Raw genomic sequence first — 25635 nt, forward strand, 5'->3', positions numbered from 1 at the left:
ACACCCCAAGCACCCCTAGGGGTGAGGCAGCAGCACAGAGTTTTTCAGCTGACAGCATAACTCTGGAATGCCTGGAGCAATTTACACCAAAAGCAGCAATTTACAACAAACTTGGTACAAATATGACTTACACTCTGGGAACAAACACTGTGGGGGTTAGACACCCCTAGGGGTGGGCCTGCAGCACAGAGTATTTCAGGATACAGCATAACTCACGAATGCCTAGACCAATTTTAAACAAACTTGCTGCACATATGAATTACAATCTGGGAACAAACACTGTCTGGGTAAAACACCCCAACGGTTGAGGCAGCAGCACAGACTTTTTTTCAGCTGACAGCATATCTCTGCAATGCCTGGAGCAATTTACACCAAACTTGCTACACATATTATTTACACTCTGGGAACAAACACTGTGGGGGTAACACACCACTAGCACCCCTAGGGGTGGCCCAGCAGCACAGACTATTTCAGGACATGCATAATGTGTCAGTGATGATTTACAAAATGTTCTATTGTTTTGAAGTAAAAAAAAAAAAAATGCCACCAAAGAAAACGGCTACAAATGGTGGAAATAAAACCAATTCCACAAGGAATAAAATGTTAGCGGCAACCTGTGTGTTTAATCTTTACATTGATTTTTGTAAATAAACATTCTTAAAATCCCGGGCAATGCCGGGTACTCCAGCTAGTCTTAAATAATTCTTAAACTATAACTCTTATTAACTCTCTGTTTAAAATAAGTTACCAGTGTCCTAAAACAATAGTGTGGGACACATCCCGTTACCCTTCATCATCCAGGAATTTGTATGGGTAGGGAACGACCCTATAATATCTGGTTGTGATTTAGCAGCAGGAATGGTCATTTAAAAATTAAAAATAATGGATCACACTGGTAAGACAGGAAGTCCGAAAAAGTTGGGAGACCAACGCCGGAATCCCAACAGCCGGCATCCCGACAGTAAGTATAGCCAGCAGAATAGATTTAGGGCCAGGGGACCAACGCCGGAATCCCAACAGCCGGCATCCCGACAGTAAGTATAGCCAGCAGAATAGATTTAGGGCCAGGCACTAAGGGGGGGAAGTTAGGCTGCCGGAACCAAGGGTTAGGGGTAAGGGAGAGGGGAAGAGGGGAGAACACCCCACACTCACCCCTGTCGGTCTTTAGAACTTCGGGATTCCGGCATCTGTATTGTGTCTGCCGAGATCCCTAGTGCCAGTATTGCATACTGGAATCGTTTATCCTATAGTGTAGTTATGGTGAAATATTTTATAGCAATAGTATAGAGTAGGTTTTTTGATTGTAAATTAGTACCTAGTATGTTATGTTGTTTTCAATGCCAAACATACATAAAAATGAAAGGAATTGTAAAACAAGGTTCTTAACGGTCTGTATTCTTAACTAGTTGTTTTCCACACAGCCTAGTGAGCACCACATAGAGCTGCTTAAGACTCTACATGGACACAGTCTGGGCAGAGGAGAAAAGAAACCTGTTTTATAAAAATACTTTTTTTTTTTTTTACTGAGTAACAATGTATTTCTGAGCACTCAGTACTGTGACACTCTAAAGGTGGGTATACACTGATGGATATATCTGCCGATTAATTGATCGGCAGATATATCTATGGACAGATCGGGCAGTGTGTTGAGCATACACACTGCCTGTTCCGTCGGGGACTGACGTCATGAACTGGGCGGGAGTGTGTTCAGCTGTCAATCACCGCCGGCTGCCGCAACATGTGTACGACCACTTGTACACGCACAGCGACGCGCCAATATATCGGTAGATATATTGACTGACGGCTGTGCTGCGGGGCCGGCGCGATATGTCTGTGAACTACAGAGTTCACAGACATATCGGCAGTACACACTGGCCGACGGACCCGCGCTATAGCGGCCATTCAATAGAATGCCCGATATATTGGCCAGTGTGTACCCACCTTAAGCCATATACAAGCTGGCATTCTTATTGCACTTTGAATATACAATATCTGACTCCGGGTGCAACACCAACTCTAGTGGAATACCTCCTAGTAAAAAAGGAATACATTTGCCATTTATTGTTTTTGCAGATTTTGAAAACAAATATCTGACCTGACACTGACCATAAGGTTCTTGTGTGGAATCAGTTATGTCTTACAATCTAATGAAAGAATACAGCTATGTGCTGAGGCAGAGTTTCTTTGCTTTGTACATTGAATAGTTATTTTATTACCTCTGTTATGTGCGCCGGAGCCACTAGAAACTGCAACACGGACCAAATGACACAGCTGAGAGTGATACTGCAGGGAGAGGTTATAGCCTCCTAACTTGGCTGCTGCTAATGTGAATAATACTGATCTGACTGTTTCACACTTGCTGCATACGGAGATAGTGGGCTGGAAAGAGAGAGTCAGATAGGGACTGGGGGAGAAAGAGATGGGGAGGGGGAGCAGGAGGGGTAGATAGGGACTGGGCAGAGAGTGGAGTGGCAGGGGCAGATAGGTACAGTGGAGAAAGAAATGCAGATTTACCTCTGTGATGATGTCGTCGGCCACTTGAGGGCGCCCAATGGAGCTCCGTTTGAGACACTGACATGGAAACACACACACACACACCTATGTACACTGCATCCCCCCACCATATATTGCCCCTGTGTACACTGCATCCCCCCACCATATATTGCCCCTATATACACTGCACCCCCATACCACTCCTCCATATAGTGCCCTCTATTTACAGCATGTCCCCCTCCTTATACTGTTCTCACCATATACCGCCTACTCTGCACTCCCTCCTCCATATACTAGGTTACTTGCCATTCTAGGTCTCGGCAACAAGTAGCAGCAGTAACCAGAAAAGCATGCAGGAACCACCAGATAGTCCTGCAGCGCTGCACCGGGAACGCGTGTGGCCACTTACCAGCGGAGTGAGAAGGTGAATCAGTCCGGCAGGAAGGGGTGAGACCCTGTGTGGGGATAGCAGTGTAGTGACCAGGGGAGAGGGGGGGGGGGGGGGAGTCGGTGCTGGGGCTGCAGATGATGCAGGTGAGGAGGAAGCAGATAACCAGCTCAGCTGCTTTACATATATTGGGCACTGGCGGAGGGGCGGGGTCCTGTGCTCGCCCTTTCCACACCCTGGACAGGCCATGCCCAGTCCCTTCAGCCAGCTGCTGGTGACTACTAGCCTCCTCTACCTACAGGCTGGTGAGGAGTTGTGCGGGGACTGGTGAGCTTACACGTGCAAGTACTGGTGTATATAGTGCAGCATCATTATAGCCTGCCCACTACATTCAGCATGACAGAGCCCCGGCTCCCAGCAGCAGGATTTTCAGAAACCCGGCAGCTCCTGTGTGAGTAGCGACTGTCCCCTCTATAATCCGGCCCTGGCATCTGTCATTTTTACGGGCTTTTAACTAGTACATATATTCTTAACCCTACAGAATAGCTTTGTACCATATCCAATGGCTGTTAAACTTACCATGTCTGCCGAGTGATCTAAAATATTGATGAAAAAGAGAAGGAAGACAGAAAAATGATAAAGATGTATTTATTTTTATTTCGCCATTGTTTACAATTTATTATGATACATTATAGCCAGCAAGGAGATACCACCAACTATAATGTCCACTTATATGGGATGATGCAGAGGAACAGTTAAGACATTGGTCCCTACTCAAGATCAGTAACATTTTGTTAAAACATAGCTTTTATTTGTTATACTGTTATCGGAAGATATGTATATAACCTGATCATAGGCATGCGCAGGGTTTTGAAAAGGGTGTGCTGACCCTAAATTCATATGATACACAGTAATGCTCCCAATTCATAATGACACACATCTGTGCCACAAATTCATATGACATACTGGCACTCAGCTAAGCCTGATCGCCCAACATCATTGCCCAACCTCACTATTGCTCTTGTGGCAAAATAGGTGAGAATCCCCAAATCTTTTTTCATGGTAACCCATCCCCGAAGTGTTTAGGTTTATTATAGAAGCAAAGGGATGAGCACTTTCATATTCATATCCATGTTTTTCACATTTTCTGTAAATGAAAGATTCTGCTATGGTGTAGAGCAGCCTTTTTCAACCAGTGTGCCGTGGCCAGTTGCAAGGTGTGCCGCGGAGCCAGAGCAGCTTCCTGCACCTTCAGAGTGAACTATTGGCACAGGCTCTTCTTAGAGGATCAGTCGTGCTCTGGCCGTGACCTATGCCTTAAAAACGGTGTGATATCATAGGTCACGGCCGCCGCGTCTCACCACCCAGCCAGCCCACCTGCCTGCATACACATCTTCCAGTTCACGACTGCATACACAGCTTTCCTTGCCAACCCACATCCACACCTGCCCGACCGCCCGCTGCTCAGTATTCGCCGAACTCCACTATGAACAACCCCCGCCACTAAGGGACAGGGAGGAGGACAGCTGATAATAATATTTGTTATTTTATTTATCCTGGGGGGAACAATAGGATTTCAATAGGATTTATGTGGGGAGAATAAGAATTTATGGATGTATGGGGGGAACAAATGTGAATAATTCATGTGGGGAGCAATAGGATTTATGTAGGGAGCAAGATGATTTATGTGGGGAGCAATGTGATTGTTTTTTCTGTGTAGGCCAATGTATGTGTGGATTTTTTTATTTTTTTTACTGTGAGGGCCAATGTGTGTGTTTTTGTTTTTTCTGTGGGGAACTGATGGTGTGCCTTGGCAATTTTAAAATATTGTTCGGTGTGCCGCGAGTAAAAAAAAAAAAGGTTGAAAATCACTGGTGTAGAGGAAAACCTCCATGTGGCACAACTTGCATTGCTGGCTAATATAGCTAAACCATCGCAGCAACCTAATCCGTACTACGGGCCTGATTCCTTGTTGTACGCTAATGCTGCCGCAGGTATGATTTTTGACTCGGAGGTGTGAAAGGTATACTAATGTAATGGCCCCTCGGATTTGTATAGAGATGCCCACCCACCTGAGCATTTGCATCTGCCCGAAACTGTGTACACATTCGCAGATCCGGGAAACACCAACTCCCTGAGTTGACTCCCTGTGAATCCTCTTGAATTTGTTCCAGATGTCTGTACAAATTTGCTTCCGCTTTTTCGTTCTGCGCGGCAAGGAGAAGCCTTGGAACTATCTTAGCTCAAACTTTTGTCATGTTAAGATCTTGATGCAAAACTTGCCTAAAACAGTTACTTTGTTAATGTTTACCATTTCTGCTATCTTCGGATGCTGAGTCGACGATCAAATCGAATAATTTTGTAATCTCACCCCCCCCCTTTCATTTGTTTTTAATGTACAAGGCCTTCTGGGACATTCATCATCTTCGATATCCGCATGACCATCACTAAATCTTTTGTCCCACTCAAACACATGTGACATACAATCTGCCTTGTAAGCCGTGGTTGGCATATGGAGAGATTCAGTGGGCGTTTTGTTCAATTTAACTAAAGTTTAAGTTAACACGTTGCTCTACTTTTGAACTAAGCATTTTTACGACACACAGGAAAGACATCACTTCTTTGAACGCTGTGTGACCGCAAACTGCCTGTGCGAGAGGGGTGAAACATGCAAAACCGTTTTGAGATAGTCCAAGGTCAATATTTCCCCACTCCCTTTTAACTTATGCAGTATGCAGTGTTCGCAAAAACGCGCTATAACGCGTATTTTACCCGATAACCGATGGTGGGGACCCGAAAATAAAAAAACACTGGGTCCATCAGGACGCGCTCTGGCCAATCAGCAGCGCTGTCCTGTGCTGTCAATTAGCTTCCTTCTCCAACTGCAGAGGAAGGGGAGGAGACCATGGAGACTAGAGTGTGATCTCCTTCCCTCCCCTCACCCTCTACTCCGCACGGGAGCACGGCATCAGACAGAATAGGAGGGGACCATTACCTTCTGCTGTCCAGGGCTGGCCTGACACAGATCCAAGCGTGTCAGTCATGCAGGATCTCGGCGGCTGAGCTGCTTTCCGGAATCTCCACGTCTTGTGGGAGCTGCAGGCGGCGAGAGGTGAGATTGCTGCGGGAGGGAAGGAGGCGAGGGGATGAAAAAAAAAACCTACTAGTTCCCCCCGTCTCCCTGGGAACGTGGTCATCTGGCGCACTGCGGTTGCCATGACAGTGTCCTAGCAGCCGCGGGGAGAGGAAGGAGCCCGTTCATCATGGTGTTGCAGCTCTCCCCGGCCTCCGGTGTACAATGGCGGGGGGGGGGAAGGGGTACTTGATATGTCAGAATGATAGGCTTTCATTTCAGAGCAGTCGCGTCAGGGCCGGAGATGGACTCACCAGCAAGTGAGTGACCCTGAGCTCTTTGCTCTATGAAGGGACGCTGCCTTCTGTCTATCTGCTAAGGAGAAGGTCCACGGGAGGGATGGCAATTAGGAGTTGGACTCGCTCCTTCATCCCTTCTACAGTGTCCACCCTCTAACCAGCCGCTCTATTCTAAACTGATCCATCCTGTTCCTTCTCCTCCATCATGTCACCCCAATTCTAATTTGCCCCCATCCTTCCACTCAACCCTCCTTGTGCCCTCATTCTGGGTTGGGGCTGAAGTGCTGGCGGTCAGAATACCGACCGCGGCATCCCACTGTATAGAATACCTACCTCCCTCCTTTCCCGCAGCCTAAACCCCCCTCCTCGCAGCCTATATCAAACCACCCGTTCCCACAGCCTAAACCTAATTACCCCAAATGTGATCGGGATGCCGGCGCCGACATTCTGACAAGTGATTCCAGTGTCGCAATATTGACAGCCGGCATCCCGACTGCCAGGATCTTGACCAGATCCCCTTGTTCTACCCTTTTCGAGTTACACAGGAGTTGGGAAGTTATCCTGCAGGGATAATTCTAATGTTACTCTGTAGTGTACTGCAGTGATTTAGTGTAGTGGATTGTATAGGGAGGGGGATATAGGGGGTTATTCCGACCTGATTGCACGCTAGCTATTTTTTGCAGCGTTGCGATCAGATAGTCGCAGCCTATGGGGGAGTGTATTTTTGCTTTGCAAGTGTGCGATCGCATGTGCAGCCAAGCAGTACAAAAAAGTTTTGTGCAGTTTCTGAGTTGCCCAGAACTTACTCAGCCGCTGCGATCACTTCAGACTGTCCGGGGCCGGAATTGACGTCAGACACCCGTCCTGCAAACGCTTGAACACGCCTGCAATTTTCCAAACACTCCCAGAAAATGGTCAGTTGCCACCCACAAACGCCTTCTTCCTGTCAATGTTCTTGCGTTCGGCTGTGCGAATGGATTCTTCATTAAATCCATCGCTCAGTAACGATCCGCTTTGCACCCATATGATGCGCCTGGGCATTGTGGTGCATACGCATGCGCAGTTCTGACCTGATCGCAGCGCAGCGAAAAAATCTAGCGTGCGATCAGGTCGGAATGACCCCCATAGTGTAGTGATGTAGTTCAGCATATGGGGGGGATGTAGTGATGTAGTGCAGCACATAGTAGTGTTCACTCTAGGCTGTTTTAGCAGGGCGCCTGCCCGTTTTTTAACAGGCAAAACCCGCCCTGCCCCTTTTGCGGCGCCCTGCTAGAACAGCCGCCCGCTCCCTGCCCTCCCGGCGTGTATAGATGCCGTGCGCATGCGCGCGGCATCCATTCACGTATTGGGAGAGGGCTGGGGGAAGCCCAGCACCGACGGAGGTGCTGGGCACGCCCCCAACAGTGACGTCGCCGGCCACAGACGCTCTCTATAGTAGCGTCTGTGGGCCGCACCCCCCCTAAAATGACGGCGGCGTGGCCACACACCCTAATTTGCGTGGCCACGCTCCCATTTCGGACGCACATGTGCCCTTGGAGTCCGGCGCCCTGCCCCTTTTCACTCCTAGAGTGAACACTAACATAGAGGGGAATGTAGTGTAGTCGTGATGTAGTGCAGTGTATGGGAGGATGCAGTGTGGCGTATAGGGTAATGTAGTGCAGTTAAGTAGTGTAATAAGTTAGTGCAGAAATGTTGTGTAGTAATGTAGTGCAGCATATAGAGGGACATGATGTAGTGCAGGAAAGTAGTGTAGCGTATAGGGGGACTGTAGTGCAGTGATGTATGCAGGGAGGAATGTAGCACAGCAACGTTGTGTAGTGGAGAACATGTTGCTGTGGATGCAGCATGTCCATTAGGCAATGGGTGCATTTGGGGCACACAAGGGGCATGTGGGGTAAACACGTCTGTGGAGTGAGCAAAGCCCCGGCACTCAGTGCAGCCATGTCTTATTTTCTTTAGCTTAGGTATGGGGAGGCGGGTCACCTGGGTGGTGTATATACTTTATGTGCAGTGTCGCTATAGATGGTGACGTCTGATGAGCATTTTAGGGTTATGTAGAGTGATCTAATGCCAGGACACGTGGAGAGGCTGAGCTGTATTAACAGGGAATTTAGAGAGGTCTGATAGCCATTTAACAGATTTAGCAGCAATAATTTATGATGGGACCCAAAAACAATGAAGAGGGACCCAAAATTTAAAAAATGATGGGTTCCTGGGACCCACATAGTTTTCATACCAGCGCGATCACTGCAGTATGGTTTATTTTTTACAAGTACAGTATCGTTATTTGTAGTCTGTTTAAAACAATCCATCAGGACCCCAGCATTCGAGTCATAAATACTTTGATTCGAAGTATTAATCCATGCTAGCCACGTTCTTCACTCTTCACCCCAAGTCCTTCTCCCGTCATCAGTGCTGCACACTACTGTGCTCTCAGCTGCTGCCCCTTTCTTCTAACTGCGCATGCGCGACTTGCAAAGGGGGTGCACGCACTGCACATGTGGTGGTGAGCCGTGAAGCCGGACAGTGAGCTGACATAACTAGGGGTCTGTCTCTAGGCTCCTGGTGCACACAGTTAAATCAGTTATTGCCTAGCCTAAGGGGTGTGCGAGTACACACCCCAAAAACCTAAAAATTACTGCCTTTTCACAATATATTGCTCTCATTGGGTCAGATGTAATGAATTCCGGGCTTCCTGGCCAAACTCGGATGTTTTTTTAATTCGGCAGCCATGTACAAGGCATGGTTTTGTTTGTACATGATTGCCGCTTTGAAAAAATGTCCGAGTTTGGCTGGGAACCCGCACCTCCGGTCAACTCTGACTTTATTATATCTGGTCCGTTGTCTGCTATAGACATTTGCATCTAAACTCAATGGCTCACTGAAGATATAGACACAAATAATAAATGCATTTACATTACTGCAGAGAGTGGACATTGTATGCATTGCAAGCACCGCATCATTAAACACTACTTCCAGAGAACGAGGATATAACCTATTCTCATCCATGGTGCTTCATATGGGACAGATAAGGAAATTGGCTAGATTCCTCCATAGTGGAGCTTTGTCCTTTCCTTTCCAGACCAGACAAATATCCCAATAGCCAGTCCGCCTGCATGAGAAGCCATGCCAGTCCAAACTGTAAACCGCAAATAGACCTAAAAGACTCTTTAATATGTGTTGCTTGTAGAACATGATTGGTCTATATTTTATGATCCTGATGAAAAGCACAGGTATGTTAATGCTTTTCTGTTTGAGAATAGCACTCTCTGTATGTGTGCGGAGTTTAAAATTGACATTGAAATGTTCCGAACTGCAGTTACAAATACAATAAAGCTAAGAAAACAGAATTTTATCAGTCCGGAAGAAATATGAAGATGGGTGGCAGCAGGATTATAGGCTGGATAAAAGGTTGTGGATCAAGTTCCAGGAGAAATGGCTAGTCAGTCAATGTGGGATTTACATTTTGAATAGATAAAAAATTATACAAATCAGTGTGAGGAAATTGTGCAGAGCTATTCTGCTTATGTAGCTGGAAGTTGCAGTATTTCAGGAGATATGATGGGAGAATTAGTTAAGGCTTTAATCCTCAGAGTGGCAATGTAGCAAGAAACGTATTTTAAATTGCAGTATAGACTTTCTATGTACAAATGATTTAAATGTGCCTGTATGCCAGATATGTTATAGTTGTGCTGTAGGGGGCAACTACTTACCTTCTAATTGTTCTGTATGACATTATAGTCCTGATTTAGAGTTGTATACAGGTCTGTTTTTTACAATCAAATCTTGTGCTTTTCGTTCTGCACATGCTCCGTAGCCGATCATATACATCTTTGAGCAATTACTGGTGACGTTCACATCTCAACTAGCACTTTAATTCACTGTACTGCTGTGGTAATTGCTGATAATTACAAGCTCTCTATTGCTCTTCCAGAAATATGGGCAAGAGAGAAATAGCAGTGTTACATCTCAGCCGCATCTCCACCTGTTAGTGAGCAGCAGCTAGGCGTTAGCACATAAGATATGTGTTCTGTGGGCTTCTAGACAGGATTGCAGAGTATTCAGTGCTAGAAGCACAAGAGCCATCTTATTTCAGACTGATCACCAAGGATAGAGCCAGTGCAATTGCATGCAGATGCTTAATGGCGGGATGGCTGCACAGAATACAGGCATTATGAGCCGATAATGCGACTGCATCTGTGGCTGACTACCATGCAACTCTTAATTAGCCCCGAAGAATTAACATACTCATATTTTAGGATTTTATTTGTTTTTAGATGTGCACTAACAATGATTCTCTTCCTTGGTGGAGGACTCTGGAAGTCAAGGTATGTAGAGAGGGGGAAGCTCCACAGGAAGTAATGTAAATGTCACACAAAAATCCAAAATCTTAATACCCATCTCATAAAACAAATGCCATTTTGTGCCTGAAATACTCTGTCATCACCACTTCACTGCGGTGAAAATAGGAATTGTCATCCCCATGTACTTCAAGTCCTACTTATCATCCAGTTTGCAGTGGGGTTCCCAGACAAACAAAAGAAAAAAAACGTCCCCACTGGTATGGACGACTGGTGGAGACTTGCAAGCAGACTTGTGTGCCGCTCTGAATTAGGCCATGTCCTACAAAACAAGAAGGGTAGTGGTTGTCCCTAAAGCACAATTGTAATACAGGTTGAGTATCCCATATCCAAATATTCCGAAATACGGAATATTCCGAAATACGGACTTTTTTGAGTGAGATAGTGAAACCTTTGTTTTCTGATGGCTCAATGTACACAAACTTTGTTTAATACACAAAGTTATTAAAAATATTGTATTAAATGACCTTCAGGCTGTGTGTATAAGGTGTATATGAAACATAAGTGAATTCTGTGAATGTACACACACTTTGTTTAATGCACAAAGTTATAAAAAATATTGGCTAAAATGACCTTCAGGCTGTGTGTTTAATGTGTATATGTAACATAAATGTATTCTGTGCTTAGATTTAGGTCCCATCACCATGATATCTCATTATAGTATGCAATTATTCCAAAATACGGAAAAATCCCATATCCAAAATACCTCTGGTCCCAAGCATTTTGGATAAGGGATACTCAACCTGTATACCTGTCACACCGTAAAACAGTTTTTAAAATACAATTCCTGCTACATTTACACTGTGAAGATTAAGGCCTTAACTAACTCGGCCAAGAGCGGTTTCCAGTTACCCGATGTTGGCGCAAATGCATTTTGTAAAAGGAAAAATAGGATTTGAATTACCTACCAGTAAATCCTTTTCTCGTAGTCCGTAGGGGATACTGGGGTCCATTTAGTACCATGGGGTATAGACTGGTCCACTAGGAGCCTTGGACACTTTAAGAATTTAATAGTGTGCTCTGATTCCTCCCTCTATGCCCCTCCTACCAGACTCGGTCTAGGAAACTGCCCCCGAGGAGACGGACATACTTTGAGAGAAGGATAGAGAATAAGGAAAGTGGTGAGATTACGAACCAGCACACACAGAACAAGAGGAAAGCTATGCTAACCAAACTTGAAAACAGGAACAGCAACAGCTGAACCAAACAACATTACTGAACCCAGTATCCCCTACGGACTATGAGAAAAGGATTTACCAGTAGGTAATTAAAATCCTATTTTACGTCCTAGGGGATACTGGGAATCCATTTAGTACCATGGGGAAGTACCAAAGCTCCCAAACCGGGTGGGAGAGTGCTGAGGTTCCTGCAGAACTGATTGACCAAACTGAAGGTCCTCAGAGGCCAAAGTATCGAACTTGTAAAACTTAGCAAACGTGTTCAAACCTGACCAAGTAGCTGCTCGGCTGAGCTGTAAAGCAGAGACACCCTGGGCAGCTGCCCAAGAAGAACCCACCGATCTACAAGAGTGGGCCTGTACAGATTTTGGAACCGGCAAGCCTGCCGTGGAATAAGCATGCTGGATAGTGAGCCGGATCCAGCGTGCAATGGACTGCTTTGAAGCAGGACACCTAATTTTATTGGGCTCATAGAGAACGAACAGCGAGTCGGATTTCCTGTGACGAGCTGTTCTTTACATACACCTTCAAAGCCCTCACAACATCCAAAGACTTTGAAGTAGCAGAGGTGTCCGTAACAGTCGGAACCACAATACATTGGTTGATGTGAAACGCGGACACCACCTTAGGAAGAAATTGCTGACGAGTTCTGAGTTTAGCTCTGTCCTCATGGAAAATTAAGTAGGGACTCTTGTGAGACAACGCCCCTAGCTCCAACACACGTCTTGCTGAAGCCAAGGCCAACAGTGTGACTGTCTTCCACTTAAGGTACTTTACGTCAACCTCTTGTAACAGTTCAAACCAGTCCGATTGGAGGAGCTGCAGCACCAAATTGAGATTCCAAGGTGCCGTGGGAGGCACAAAGGGAGGTTGGATGTGCAGAACACCTTTCAAGAACGTCTGGACCTCAGGGAGAGAAGCTAATTGTTTCTGAAAGAAAATAGACAAGGCCGAAATCTGGACTTTCATGGAGCCTAGATGTAGGCCCACATCCACTCCCGACTGCAGAAAAAGCAGGAGACATCTCAGATGAAATTCCACTGCAGAATATTGTCTGCTCTCACACCAAGAGACATACTTCTTCCATATACAGTGGTAATGTTTAGATGTTCCCCCCCTTCCTGGCTTGGATCATAGTTGGGATGACCTTGCCAGGAATCCCTCTGCTGGCTAGAATCAGCCGTTCAACTTCCATGCCGTTAAACGTAGCCACGGTAAGTCTTGATAGACGAACGGGCCCTGTTGCAGAAGATCCTCACAAAGAGGTAGAGGTCACGGATCTTCGATCAGCATCTCGAGAAGATCCGCGTGCCAGGCCCTTCAAGGCAAGTCCGGAGCAATGAGGATTAATTGAACCTTTTCCCTTTTTATTCTCTTTAGAATTCTTGGGCTCAGAGGAAGTGGAGGAAATACGTACACCAGTTGGTAGACCCACGGAGTTGTCGGAACGTCTAACGCCACTGCTTGTGGGTCTCTCGACCTGGAACAATACCGCTCGAGCTTCTTGTTGAGTCGAGAGGCCATCATATCGATCTGTGGATATCCCCACCGACGTGTCAACCACTAGAACACCTCCAGGTGAAGGCCCCACTCCCCCGGGTGCAGGTCGTGTCTGCTGAGGAAGTCTGCTTCCCAGTTGTCTACTCCCGAAATGAAGACCGCCAACAACGCCACGGCATGTTTTTCCGCCCAGAGGAGAATTCTTGACACCTCTGCCATGGCTTCAGGACAGCCCGAGCTATCGACTGGATTACCATAGCCTTCTCCAAGGAAAGGAACACTCTCTGAGACTGTGTCCAGTATCATTCCCAGGAAAGGAAGCCTCTGAGTCTGTTCCAGGTGAGATTTTGGTAAGTTCAGAATCCACCCGTGATCCAGGAAGTAGTCTTGTTGAGAGGCCAATGCTGTCCAACAACCACTCCCTGGACTGTACGGAATTATGTTCACTCCCTGTTTGCGGAGTAGAAACGTTTTCTCTGCCATCACTTTGGTGAACACTCTCGGTGCCGTGGAGAGACCAAGTGGCAGAGCCTGGAACTGGTAATGACAGTCCTGCAGTGCAAACCGTAGATAAGCCTGATAAGGCGGCCAGATCAGAATGTGAAGGTACGCATCCTTGATATCCAGAGACACTAGGAATTCCCCCTCCTCCAGACCTGAGATCACCACTCTCAGAGACTCCATCTTGAATTTGAACACTCGTAAGTACGTGTTCAACGACTTGAGGTTCAAAATCGGTCTTACCGAACCGTCTGGTTTCGGTACTACAAACAAGTTGGAATAATACCCCTTGTTTTGCAGATGAGGTGGAACTGGAACAATGACTTGAGTCTGTACCAGTTTTTGAATGGCATCCTGTAAGGTTATACTTGCCTCTTGTGAAACTGGTAAGCCTGATTTGAAGAATCTGTGAGGTGGGAACTCCTGGAACTCCAGTCTGTAGCCTGGGAAATAAGATCTATGACCCAGGGATCCTGGCACGAATTTGTCCAAATGTGACTGAAGAATTTGAGTCGGGCTCCCACCTGTCAGCCTTCCAGGCATCGCGGTCCACCGTCATGCTGAAGGTTTTGAGGAACCAGAGCTTGAGCTCTGATCCTGAGAACCGGCAGTTGCTGGTTTGCGTGGTTTACCTCTAGCACCTCTGGCAGCGGTAGAAGGACCTCTGGCCTTGACCCTAAACTTGGCAGTACGAAAGGACTGGAAATTGGGACCTGAGTAAGCCTTCCTGGCTGGGGGAGCTGCAGAAGGAAGATATGTGGACTTACCCGCAGTATCTGTGGAGATCCATTTGTCTAGTTCATCTCCAAATAAGGCCTCTCCTGTGAATGTTAGGCCTTCCACGCCACGTCAGCAGTCCACTGGCTTAGTCTTAAGCCCCTGCGTGCTGACACTGCCATAGCAGTGGTGCGTGCATTGAGCAAGCTTATTTCTTTTATGTCTTCCACCATAAAGTTCGCAGAGTCCTGTATATATTGCAGGAGTAAAATCTCCCCTTGAGGCAAGGTATCTAAACCCTCAATTAGGTTACCCGACCATTTGGCAATGGCTTTAGTAATCCACCCACATGCTACAGTGGGTCTCTGGGCCACCTCAGCAACTGTATACAAAGATTTGAGTGTGGTCTCAATTTTACGATCAGCCGTGTCTTTCAGGGAGGCTGCACCCGGGACAGGTAATACAATTTTTCGTGACAGCCTGAATACTGATGCATCGAGTATTGGTGGATTTTCCCATTTTTTCCTATCCTCAGGAGGAAAAGGAAAAGATGACGGCAACCTTTTAGGGATTTGAAATTTCTTATCGGCATTAACCCATGGTTCTTCAAACAGGGTATTTAGTTCCTTTGACACGGGAAAAGTGGCTGAGGATTTCTTTTTTTTATATTAAAATAAGATTCCTCACTCTCCTCTGTCACATTATCAGGGATATGCAGAACTTCTCTGATAGCCTCTATGAGAGCCTCTATTCCCTGTGACAGAGTAGCCTCCCCCACCTCTGAGTCCACCTCCCCCTCCTCCACGTCTGACAATTCATCATCAGAGTCAGACTGCAGGATATGGGCCAAAGTATGTTTTTGCGGACAAATGGCAGGGGACTGAGACGCTGGTTTGGGTACTGAGTCTCTTTTCATAAACTCAGCCATAGATTGTCTTAAGTATTGCGTCTCTTTCTCATTGCGGGACAATTCAGTAGAAATATTGGAAATCATTCCCCTAATGGAGTCCAACCAAGCTGGCTCTGCCCCGCTAGCCTGGGAAGGTACACTCCAGGGGGTTCACTAGTGTGTATCCAGTGTAGAAGAGGAACACTGTGCCTTACATGAAACACTCTCTTTGCCTGACATACTGTAACAGTGACAGCGCACACACACACACACACACACACACACACACACACACACACACACGAGTTCCCTCAGGAGCTAGTGTCATGTCAGCAGGGAACGGGACCATTAACCCTTCAAGTGGTTGGCACCCCCCCCTAAGTCCCATAAAGCAAGAAGGCTGGTGCCATCCAGTCCTGCCTGAAAATAACAAACCTAAAATAAATGCAGAAAACTCTTCAGGAGCTTCCAGAGACTGGACCGGCTCCTCCGGGCATATTTTCTAAACTGAGTCTGGTAGGAGCGGCATAGAGGGAGGATCCAGCGCACACTATCAAATTCTTAAAGTGCCCAAGGCTCCTAGTGGACCCGTCTATACCCCATGGTACTAAATGGATTCCCAGTATCCCCTAGGACATAAGAGAAAATAAAGGGGTAGTTTTAGCAAAGTATGGAGAGAGAGAAAGTACCGGCCTGTCAGCTCCTAACTGCCATGTTACAGGCTGTGTTTACAAAAATAACTAGAGCTGACTGGATGGTACTTTATCTCCCTCCACTTTATTTAAATCTTTCTATCTCCCTATCCTTGGCACCTACAAAGATTTGGGCACCCTTGTTTGAAAGAGGTGAGTCCACGCTTTCAAACTAGGTGCCCCTTTCCACAAAATGAATGTCTGGCAATCAGTGTGATCACTAGATGTTTGCCCGTACACTACAGAAAAAATAATGGATTCTAGAGAATGGAAAAGATTTTTCCCCATACTGACCTGCATTAATTCAGGGACATTCACAAGGGATGTGGCCCACTACTAGCTATTGTCACCAGACAATGTGACTCTGTGCTATGAAAAACATAGGCTTTCTCATACCTCCTAATTGTTCCGAGTTTCAGGGGACAGTCCCATGTCACATGCACAGCATCTATTCGTCGGGAGGGAGGGATTGGGGACACGGCCAGCAGCTCAGAGTGCTGGTCATGCCCCCACAGTGATGAAAACTGAAAGCATGGCTCATGGTCGTGGCATTCCCATGAAGCAGTACCCCCTTTTTGGCACTCGCAGCAGTCCCTTCTTGCCAAGACACAATGTTGGGAGTTATGGCTTTATTATGTTGAATAGGGCTCTCTGCTGCCCATAATATCACCTGTGCACATATGAACACCCACATATGAACTAGCAGAGTTCCCCTCTTTCAAATGATGTAGCCCCTCAGAAGCTATTATGTTCATGATTCCTTGGCGCGATCGCAGTGCATGCACAGTCTGACGATAATCGCTCAGCTGCGTGAGCATCGGCATTGCTTACAAACATGTACGTATTAGGCCCTATGTACATGTTAAAACTTGTGTCTAATAATAGGTTTTGGAGACAAGTACTGTAATTGGTTCTGTGGAACAAGTAAATATTTTTCGGCTTTTTCAAGGCTGTGCCCCTACAGCGCTGGATTTATATCTGCTCTGCAAGTGGTTACAGTGCAACCCATTGTCTTCAGTCACGTGACAATTCTTATTGCTGGAAGCCGCCTTTCTGCATTTGTGAGCCAGTGTTCATTTATTGCAAACCTTTCTTTCAGCTATCCAATAATCTGGTGACGCGTACACGGGAAAATGATGAAAGGCTATATCTACAATATGACAGTCAGGGTACAATTTGTATCATCTGTTAAACACACTGATGGCACAAAAGGCAAAAGGCATTGAGAATAGCCACTAGTTGGAAGTGTTAGACCAGTGTAGAACGTGCTATACTATGTACTTAGGGGCTTATTTATTATACATTTTTTGGGGGGTATAGCTACAAATATTTAGTAACACAAATGTATGACAGAGGGACCGCAGCAGATAACTCCCCAACAGTAGCCGCGGCCCCCATAGGTTTCTATGGTGGATCCAGTGTTTTCCGATTGAGCAAGTTCCAGAAGATGAAGCATTCCAGAGTGTGGCCCCCACGGCTGACTCCCATCTGAAGATGGTGTTGGCCCATTATAGCCTACAGGCTACACTTGGCATATTTAACTGGCAGAAGGTGCATGAGGCTACCACTCCTTTTGGAGCCCCTGTGCCTGCCGGTGCTCTGTGATACAATTCTAGCTACTGTTGGGGAGTGTGCATGTGGCAGCATTATGAGCCTTCATAATAAAGCAGTTATTGGCGAGTAGTTTATTTGTGTAGCTGTTGAGGTGATGATAAAGACTGCAATCACAGATTGTTAGAGCAATATTGATCTGTTCCCGTCCTGCAGTAGATGGCACAGTTTCATTACAGATAACTGTATACCCCAATCTGTTACAGGTCACAATTATACCCAAAAGTGAAAAAAAAAATGTCCGCACAGACCTTCAGCTTTTTACTATACAATTGTCTATTCCAAATTGAAAATATACTGGTTATAACTCAATATCATTAAACCAGTAGCTAATATAATGTGGGAGGTGCACCCAGGAATGAATATAGCATAGACAGGCTGAAAAGAAAGGTATTCCTATATGGGGCACCTTCGGCCCTCCAGCTGTTGTTGAACTACGCATCCCAGCATGCCCTGCAACCGTTTTAGCATGGCCAAATAGCAAGGCATGCTGGTATGTGTAGTTCAACAACAGCTGGATGGCCAAAGGTTCCCCACCCCTGCCATATAGGAATACATTTTTCTTTTGTGCCTTTTTACAGGTCACAATTGTGTTGTGGGCTAATGAAAAACTGTCTACTGTGTTACTACACACTGCCATACTGACAGATTGTTTTCTCTCACTAATAAAAAAAATGCAGTCTGCTTTTAGGAGGTGATCCTTTGCTTTCATTTATTACATTATACAGTGCACAATGTCACACAAGTCAGATGAGTGAAATGGATCCCTGCTTCTTTCTTGGCTGCAAATTATCATTACCATACTGACACCCAAATCAATAACGTTAAGTATTGGGTACTAATAAAAGATGGGTTTTACAGGTTTTTAAGGTGACTGTATTTGAATACAAACACCATCATTGCTTCGACCTTGGTGGTCACAGGAGGTGCACATGACAGTAGGGCTTTTTCAATCCTACTTAATAGCCTCTCATTATGAATGCTGCTTTTACTGACAGTGACATTTACTTGACTGCTTTCTGTGTATATCTAGAATGGCTTATACGCTTGGGAACAAAAGTCTCACGAAATGTACAGTAAGTCAGTAATAACTCCTAGACAGCAGAATTCTGAAGACAGGCTTTCAAAAAATACATTTTCCTAATGCACAGTTATGGTTCTATGGTATAAAAGACATGCAGTACGGTGGGCCAGCTATCACAGGCCTCTCGCACAGCAGGACTTCCGGCATCCATCTTAGAAAGTAAGAGGATTCCTTTTACAGGACATTATTATTATTATTATTATGAGAATCATCTGTTTTTCATTTGCAAGTTTTAGTTTTATAGGACGGCTGCAATTGTTATTCTCCTTTGTCTGCTAGCTTTTATTTACAAATAAATGTGTACTAAAGCAAAGCGAGGGATCGATATGGATTATGTTATCTTCTCTTTTCACCAGTATAACCTGGTCAAAGGGGGCACTACTCGTGGAAAGGTTACATTTTAATGTGATAGTAAAGTAACTACTCATATACTAGTAGAAATATGCAGATATACTTTACTGTACATTTCTTAAAAAATAGAAGTATAAAAGAGAAGAATGAGCTTTTTAATTTGAAATGAAGTATACCCACAATTATTTTGGATATCGCAAGCTATCATAAGTGTAAAATCTAAAGGAAAATGTACCTGGGTAGACCTGGCATCTTTCAGCAACTCGTGACCTGACCGCAACGTCCTCAGATAATTGGACGCGTCTGCTGGAGATCATCCTCGGATGTCACAAAGTGACCTGGCCGTAAAAGGCTATAGTCAATGAGTTGTACTAGATTTCTATTTGTGTACCATCATCTGTAGTTTTCACACTTTTTAAATATGTCTGCCATTTTATGAATACATTATGGTTAAATTAACGCTAAACATATCGTTGGCAGTACGCTATATACTTGTACAGTATGTGTATGTTTATATATAAATGTACATGCTAATCACAGATGTACTCACATCAGTGTACAGCAAAACTTGTCATTTGACACATCATTGTCATGTCACCATTAAGAATTTCCTTATGCTACATGCATCCTTCAGCTGACCCAGGACACCACTTGTACAGCATATTCTTCAGAGCAAGTGATTCTATCATTGTCTGTTCTGGTTAGCCCCCAGGTGCTTCTTGGGAGGGGGATCAGTACGAAATCCCGCTGGACGGGATCCCGGCGGTCGAAATACCGACTCCGGAATCCTGACCAGTACAATACCGACAGGGGTGGTGAGCGGAACGCATCCCCTTGCGGGCTCGCTGCGCTTGCCACGCTGCGGTCACGGTGCCTCGCTACGCTCGGCACACTATTTTATTCTCCCTCTATGGGTGTTGTGGACACCCACGAAGGGAGAATATGTCGGGATTGTGCCGGTCGGGATTCCGGTGTCAGTATTTCGACCGCCGGGACTCCGTCCGGTGGGATCTTGACTGCATCCCCTTGGGAGACATTAAAAAAACTCCAATATTGAATCCTACTGTACTTCTAACTCTCCTGAATGCTGTTATTTCAGGGAATCTCCCTGATTGCACCTTACCCCCATTATGTAGCTGTTCTATAATTGAAGAAAAGAAATCAAAGATTAAACATTCAAATGAGATTATTACCTTGCATTGGTTATAAGGCACACTGGGGCATATGTATTAAGCCTGGAGGAGGCATAAAGAAGTGATAAAGTGGTGATAAGTGCAAGGTGATAACGCACTAGCCAATCAGCTCATAACTGTCAATTTACATATTGGAACCGATTGGCTGGTGCGTTATCACTTTGCACTTATCACTGCTTCTTTATGCCTTCTCCAGGCTTAATGCATCTGCCCAATGATCCCTATGGCTAAATGCATTTTGAAATAATGAGGCAGATGTATGAAAGTGTGCCCTAACGTTCTGTGTGTGCACTTGTCACTTCACTGCATTTTCGCTGTGTTATGAACTTTTCTCCCTTATGTACGAATGCTGCTCCCGGCCCTTTAAGGAATCGTTATGAGCAGGGATGCTGATGCAGTCACACCCCTCTCTTCCCTATTCGTTGTGTGCCTGTTGCCAGCTTCCTGCGCGCGCCTGTGTCTGCACATGTGTGCTGGATGGAGAGAGACGCTGAGCGCCCCAGGCAGCCGGGAGTCGGAACACGGGTGAGGCAGGGAACTGAGGCGGCAGTGTCATGCAAGCTGGCTTTAGAATCCTGAGCCAGCAGCCACTCAATGCGCCTGGCAATTTGAGGGCGCCACAAACAGTTGTTTTAATGATAGAATGCCGCCTCCCTCCATTTCGACTGAGCAGGCGGCGGTGCGGGTGACTACTTTGAACACAAAAGCTTTATTGCAACAAACTGTAAACAAAAAAAACCATAGCGATCCTGACACACAAGTGCAGCGCCAGCCCAGCCTTGCCGAACTGACAGAGGGGGAGGAACGAGCGGTATGCTGCTGCTACCCACATCATACATCAGGTAGCAGCCGCAAACACACTACACACAGCGCACCAAACAAAGCGGCACCATGCGCTATGCGAATTCCTTAAACCCCCGCTGTGGGCCGCATCATACATACCAATGATGCATTAACAGCGGGGCTGCGCTATGTGCAAAAAGCACATAGTGCACGTTTGTACATCTGCCCCAATGTTTCCCATGGCCACTTGAAAGTATATATACAGTATGTGCCAAACTCTAATTGCTGTGGGGTTCATTTACATTTGGATGTAAGTCCATGTTATGACACGGCTCTCAGGCAGAGCAGTACATATCCACTTTAATGGTGGTGTGTTCACAATCTCCCTGAAATTCCCTTTCAATGGTAAGCAAGTATGGGGGTAATTCCAAGTTGGTCGCAGCAGGATTTTTGTTAGCAATTGGGCAAAACCATGTGCACTGCAGGGGAGGCAGATATAACATGTGCAGAGAGAGTTAGATTTGGGTGTGGTGTGTTCAATCTGCAATCTAATTTGCAGTGTAAAAATAAAGCAGCCAGTATTTACCCTGCACAGAAACAATATAACCCACCCAAATCTAACTCTTTCTGCACATGTTATATCTGCCACCCCTGCAGTGCACATGGTTTTGCCCAATTGCTATCAAAAATCCTGCTGCGATCAACTTGGAATTACCCCCTATGTGTTGAACGGTGTGGAGGAGGAAGATGATCACAGTTGGAAATAGCCGTACTAACTATTTAGTAATGCAGTCCACACGGATGGCTGGATCGGAGCGCAGCAGGCCAGTGCTGGGAGCATATCTTGCATAGAGAAGTAATGTGGAAAGTGCAGGAGAATTTGAGGACATTTTCATCCCTTGGCATAGTTATGCACATGAGATACTGGCTGAGGGGGTTCTGCCGAGCAGCTGATCTCAGATGGCTTTAGGGGACATGCTAGATCATGCAAAAAATTGGTTGGTTTTTCTTAAAAATGTATCTTTTCAGATTTGTGTCGTGATGCAACAGAAAAGTACAGAATAAAAAATTATTCTTTTTATTTGATGTCTAGAATCCAAACTCAAACCCACGCCCGTCAGCACAGGACCTCGCCGGATTCTGGGACCTGTTGCAGCTTTCCATAGAAGATATTAGCATGAAATTTGATGAACTCTTCCAGCTCAAGGCCAATGGTTGGGTGTTGAGCGACACCCCTGATAGAAACGTGAGTTGTTTTTTGTTATTAATAATATTTGCTCCTTATTTCTTAGCACAAACTATTTCATTTCATAATATTAGGCATTATTAACTTCAGACTGGTAGTTTTTAATGGCGCAGGGATACAGTAACATTTGTACTGTTATTTTTGTTAATCTGCATCTGTCTGTTACGGAATAATGCAACCACTATCATAGTCCCTTTCCTGTTGCAACAGAACCAAAATCTCTGCAAATTCATGCCACTTTCTGTCTTCACCAATGAACATAATATTCTATTACCTTCACAAGAATTACTGTGCCTCTCTAAAATATGTCTTTCTCTGCTTTGGTCCCATTTGCTATGTAATTGCTACAAGAAAATGGAAAAGGAATTTTATTTACTAGTGAAGAAAGAGGAGCTACGATATATTTATAATGTTTCACTTGTTCTCTCCGTTCATTTCACAGGAGATAAAGAGGCCCCCGCCACCTGTGCCAAAGAAGCCAGCTCGGCCCAAGCCCCCCTTAAGCCGTGACAAGACACCAGGCACCTCCAACAGTGACAAACAGCGTCAGGAAGCTCGCAAAAGGCTCATGGCAGCCAAACGCGCAGCCTCGGTGCGCCAGAATTCTGCTACAGAGAGTGCGGACAGCATCGAGATATATGTGCCAGAGGCACAGACACGACTCTGAGTACTGGAGCCTCTGGTGTGCAAATCATGGGGGATGCAGGGTTTGGCGAATATAAACTTACTGGCAGACTCAAGTGGGAGACACAGGGAGAAGGCACAAGAGCACGCTCATTCTAGGCTGCTAATCCTGGTAAACACCTGGTGCTGCCAGGAGGGCTCCACAAGTGGTGTGTCAGGACTTTTCAACTAATTATCTTAAAATTAAGGGGCTTTTCATGTCTGTGTGGGGAAGAGACCCAAAGTGGAAGGTTTTCCGGAAGGGGTATTCCTTTTATGCAGCCCCTCTCCTGACGTGGGCCGAGGCAATAAGGCAACTCAAAATCTCACAATTGCACAAAGACTGCACCCTCGTTTTGGATGGTATGCCATCTTTGTATCACCCCCCTTGTCTGTATAAGTAGCACCTATTGCAATAAGGAATAAACTCCATCCCCTAGCATCCCTCTTCCTCCTGAGCAGGAGCATGCAGATTTGTATGGTGCCGGTCAACACTCCGCAACTACAGCCCCAAATTTCACGTGTTGAAATAGAACAGCGGCTTGCAATGCATCGTTCCACATGTTAGACAAACACATTGCTCTGCAACATATGTAAATGCAGTGTTGTGCTCCAAGCAGAGGGCACTCGTGAACAGCTCTGCACAATCAATTCCAGGCTCTGCACTGCAATGTATTGCTGACCTCACTAGCAGCTGATCCAAGTTTTCATTAAATTTCTGAACTCAATCTAGACCCTATTTTTGGAATGGAGGGAATGAAAGCTGTAGTCTGCCAGGTGGGCCAGCAACGTTATAACAAATAAAGCACACTGTACTATATAATGATTACCAAGCCTATACACTAGTAGTGAACCCCTTCAGCTGTGTGATGATGCAAGGTATCTCCATACATGGGTTGTTTGGCACTTTTATCATGATGCGGAGTATCTCTATACATTAACATTGAACATGTTGCGCTGTATAACGATGATGAATATCTGTTCACCAATAATATGCAACCTCGAATGATGATGTGGATTTTCTATACACGACTGAACAGACTTCTGTATAAACCTACTAGGTATCCCTATACTCTGCTAATGCATACATGTATAGTGGTGCCAAGTGACTGAATACCAATAACACTCCTGTATGGTGATGCTGAGTATCCATGTAATGTTAGTGGGAAAGTCACACTGTATAATGTTGATGAGTATCATACGCCTATGGTATAATGAGCACCCTCCCACCGCCCACTTCTTTGAGGACTTCACTAATGATTGTAGGTTTCTTCCCCACGTGACAACGGACAGGAATGAACTTCACGGTTGTAGACGTGAAAACAGGATTTTTAGGACAAAAATAAATTTAAATAAAAAAACATGTTTTGGAATTTTGGAAAAAAATATCTATTCCTAGGGATGCACCCAATAAAGAGCAATAGAGCCTGAGTTTGGAATGGACTATTCATACTCTGCCATAAGATGTGTAACAAAACAGGCATGTTTGTGTGAGTCTTCCCATTGTGGTTTGCCCTCCAATGATTCTATTGTGGATCTGGCCACACTGCACATTTAAAAACGCAATAGTGCCACATACTATAAGTGGGTGAAGCCTGTTACAGAGTACATACAGACAGACTACATAAAAAATATGGGCTGCTGAATTATTTTGTCTGATAATGGAGCAAGACTGTGATATTCTTTGCATAAACGTCCAATGCTATGTGATATCACAAAGGGCTATATCAGTTCGCATAAGACGATATTAATTGTACTATTATTTAAGACTCCTAATATATGTACAAATCTTAAATAACCTATTCTTGATTGACTTTTTTTTTTTTTTTTTAAAGTCCTATTACCTTTAATGTGCAGGACTGTAACTAAATCTCTCCTTGCTACACACACACACAAGCTATTTCATTAGAACTTATAGAACAGGAATTGATACCATGATGCATGCAAGATGCTATGGAAGTACGTATCCCAGCATGCCCTGCTACAGTTTGCTGTCGGCTCATGTTAAAATCGGGCATTTTGAGATGTGTAGTTTCATAGGTTGCATACCTCTGTTGTAGAACAAACTTAGGCAACCCATGGCTCACCAGCTGTCACAGAACTGCAAGTCCCAGCATACCCCACCAGGCTTTAGCGGGGATTTGTGATGCAGAAATGGCAACCCTGTGCTGAAGGTGATGAGGCAAACTATTGCTGCCTACAAAATGTTCCATTGTAAAGATTTTTTTACATTTGGCACCTATAATGCGGTGTCCCCCAAGTAAAACTGCTCTACATTATTTCAAGAAGTTACTAATGTTTTCCCAAAGAGACTCTTAAAGAGATCTTTTTAAAGTGTTTTTATTATTTAGCATTTTAATTGTAACATTATTAGACATATTTTTCTTATGGGCCCTACACACTGGCAGATAAAACAGAACGATATGAACGTTCTCGTTCATAAATGAACGAGAACTCGTTCATATCGTTCCGTGTGGAGGCACCAGCGATGAACGATGCGCGGCCCCGCGCTCGTTCATCACTGGTGCCCCATCGGCTGTGCATGCTGGCCAATATGGACGATCTCGTCCATATTTGCCTGCACTTCTATGGAGCCGGGTGACGGGGGGAGTG

General features: G+C 45.3%; 1 protein-coding gene across 5 annotated transcripts in view; it reads left to right on the forward strand.

The window, feature by feature from the left end:
- DLGAP4 (DLG associated protein 4) overlaps nucleotides 1-24453 on the forward strand; it is a 420667-nt gene extending 396214 nt beyond the window's left edge. For all 5 annotated transcript variants that reach the window (XM_063960318.1, XM_063960320.1, XM_063960317.1 and 2 more), the window contains 2 exons: nucleotides 22207-22359; nucleotides 22802-24453. In XM_063960318.1, coding sequence (XP_063816388.1) covers nucleotides 22207-22359; nucleotides 22802-23026 — 378 coding nt within the window. In that variant the 3' untranslated portion in view covers nucleotides 23027-24453. The remainder of the gene's footprint in view (nucleotides 1-22206; nucleotides 22360-22801) is intronic.
- Nucleotides 24454-25635: the final 1182 nt, after the last annotated feature.

This window comes from Pseudophryne corroboree, chromosome 3 (genome assembly GCF_028390025.1).
Source record: "Pseudophryne corroboree isolate aPseCor3 chromosome 3, aPseCor3.hap2, whole genome shotgun sequence".
In the NCBI taxonomy this organism is placed as follows: domain Eukaryota; kingdom Metazoa; phylum Chordata; class Amphibia; order Anura; family Myobatrachidae; genus Pseudophryne; species Pseudophryne corroboree.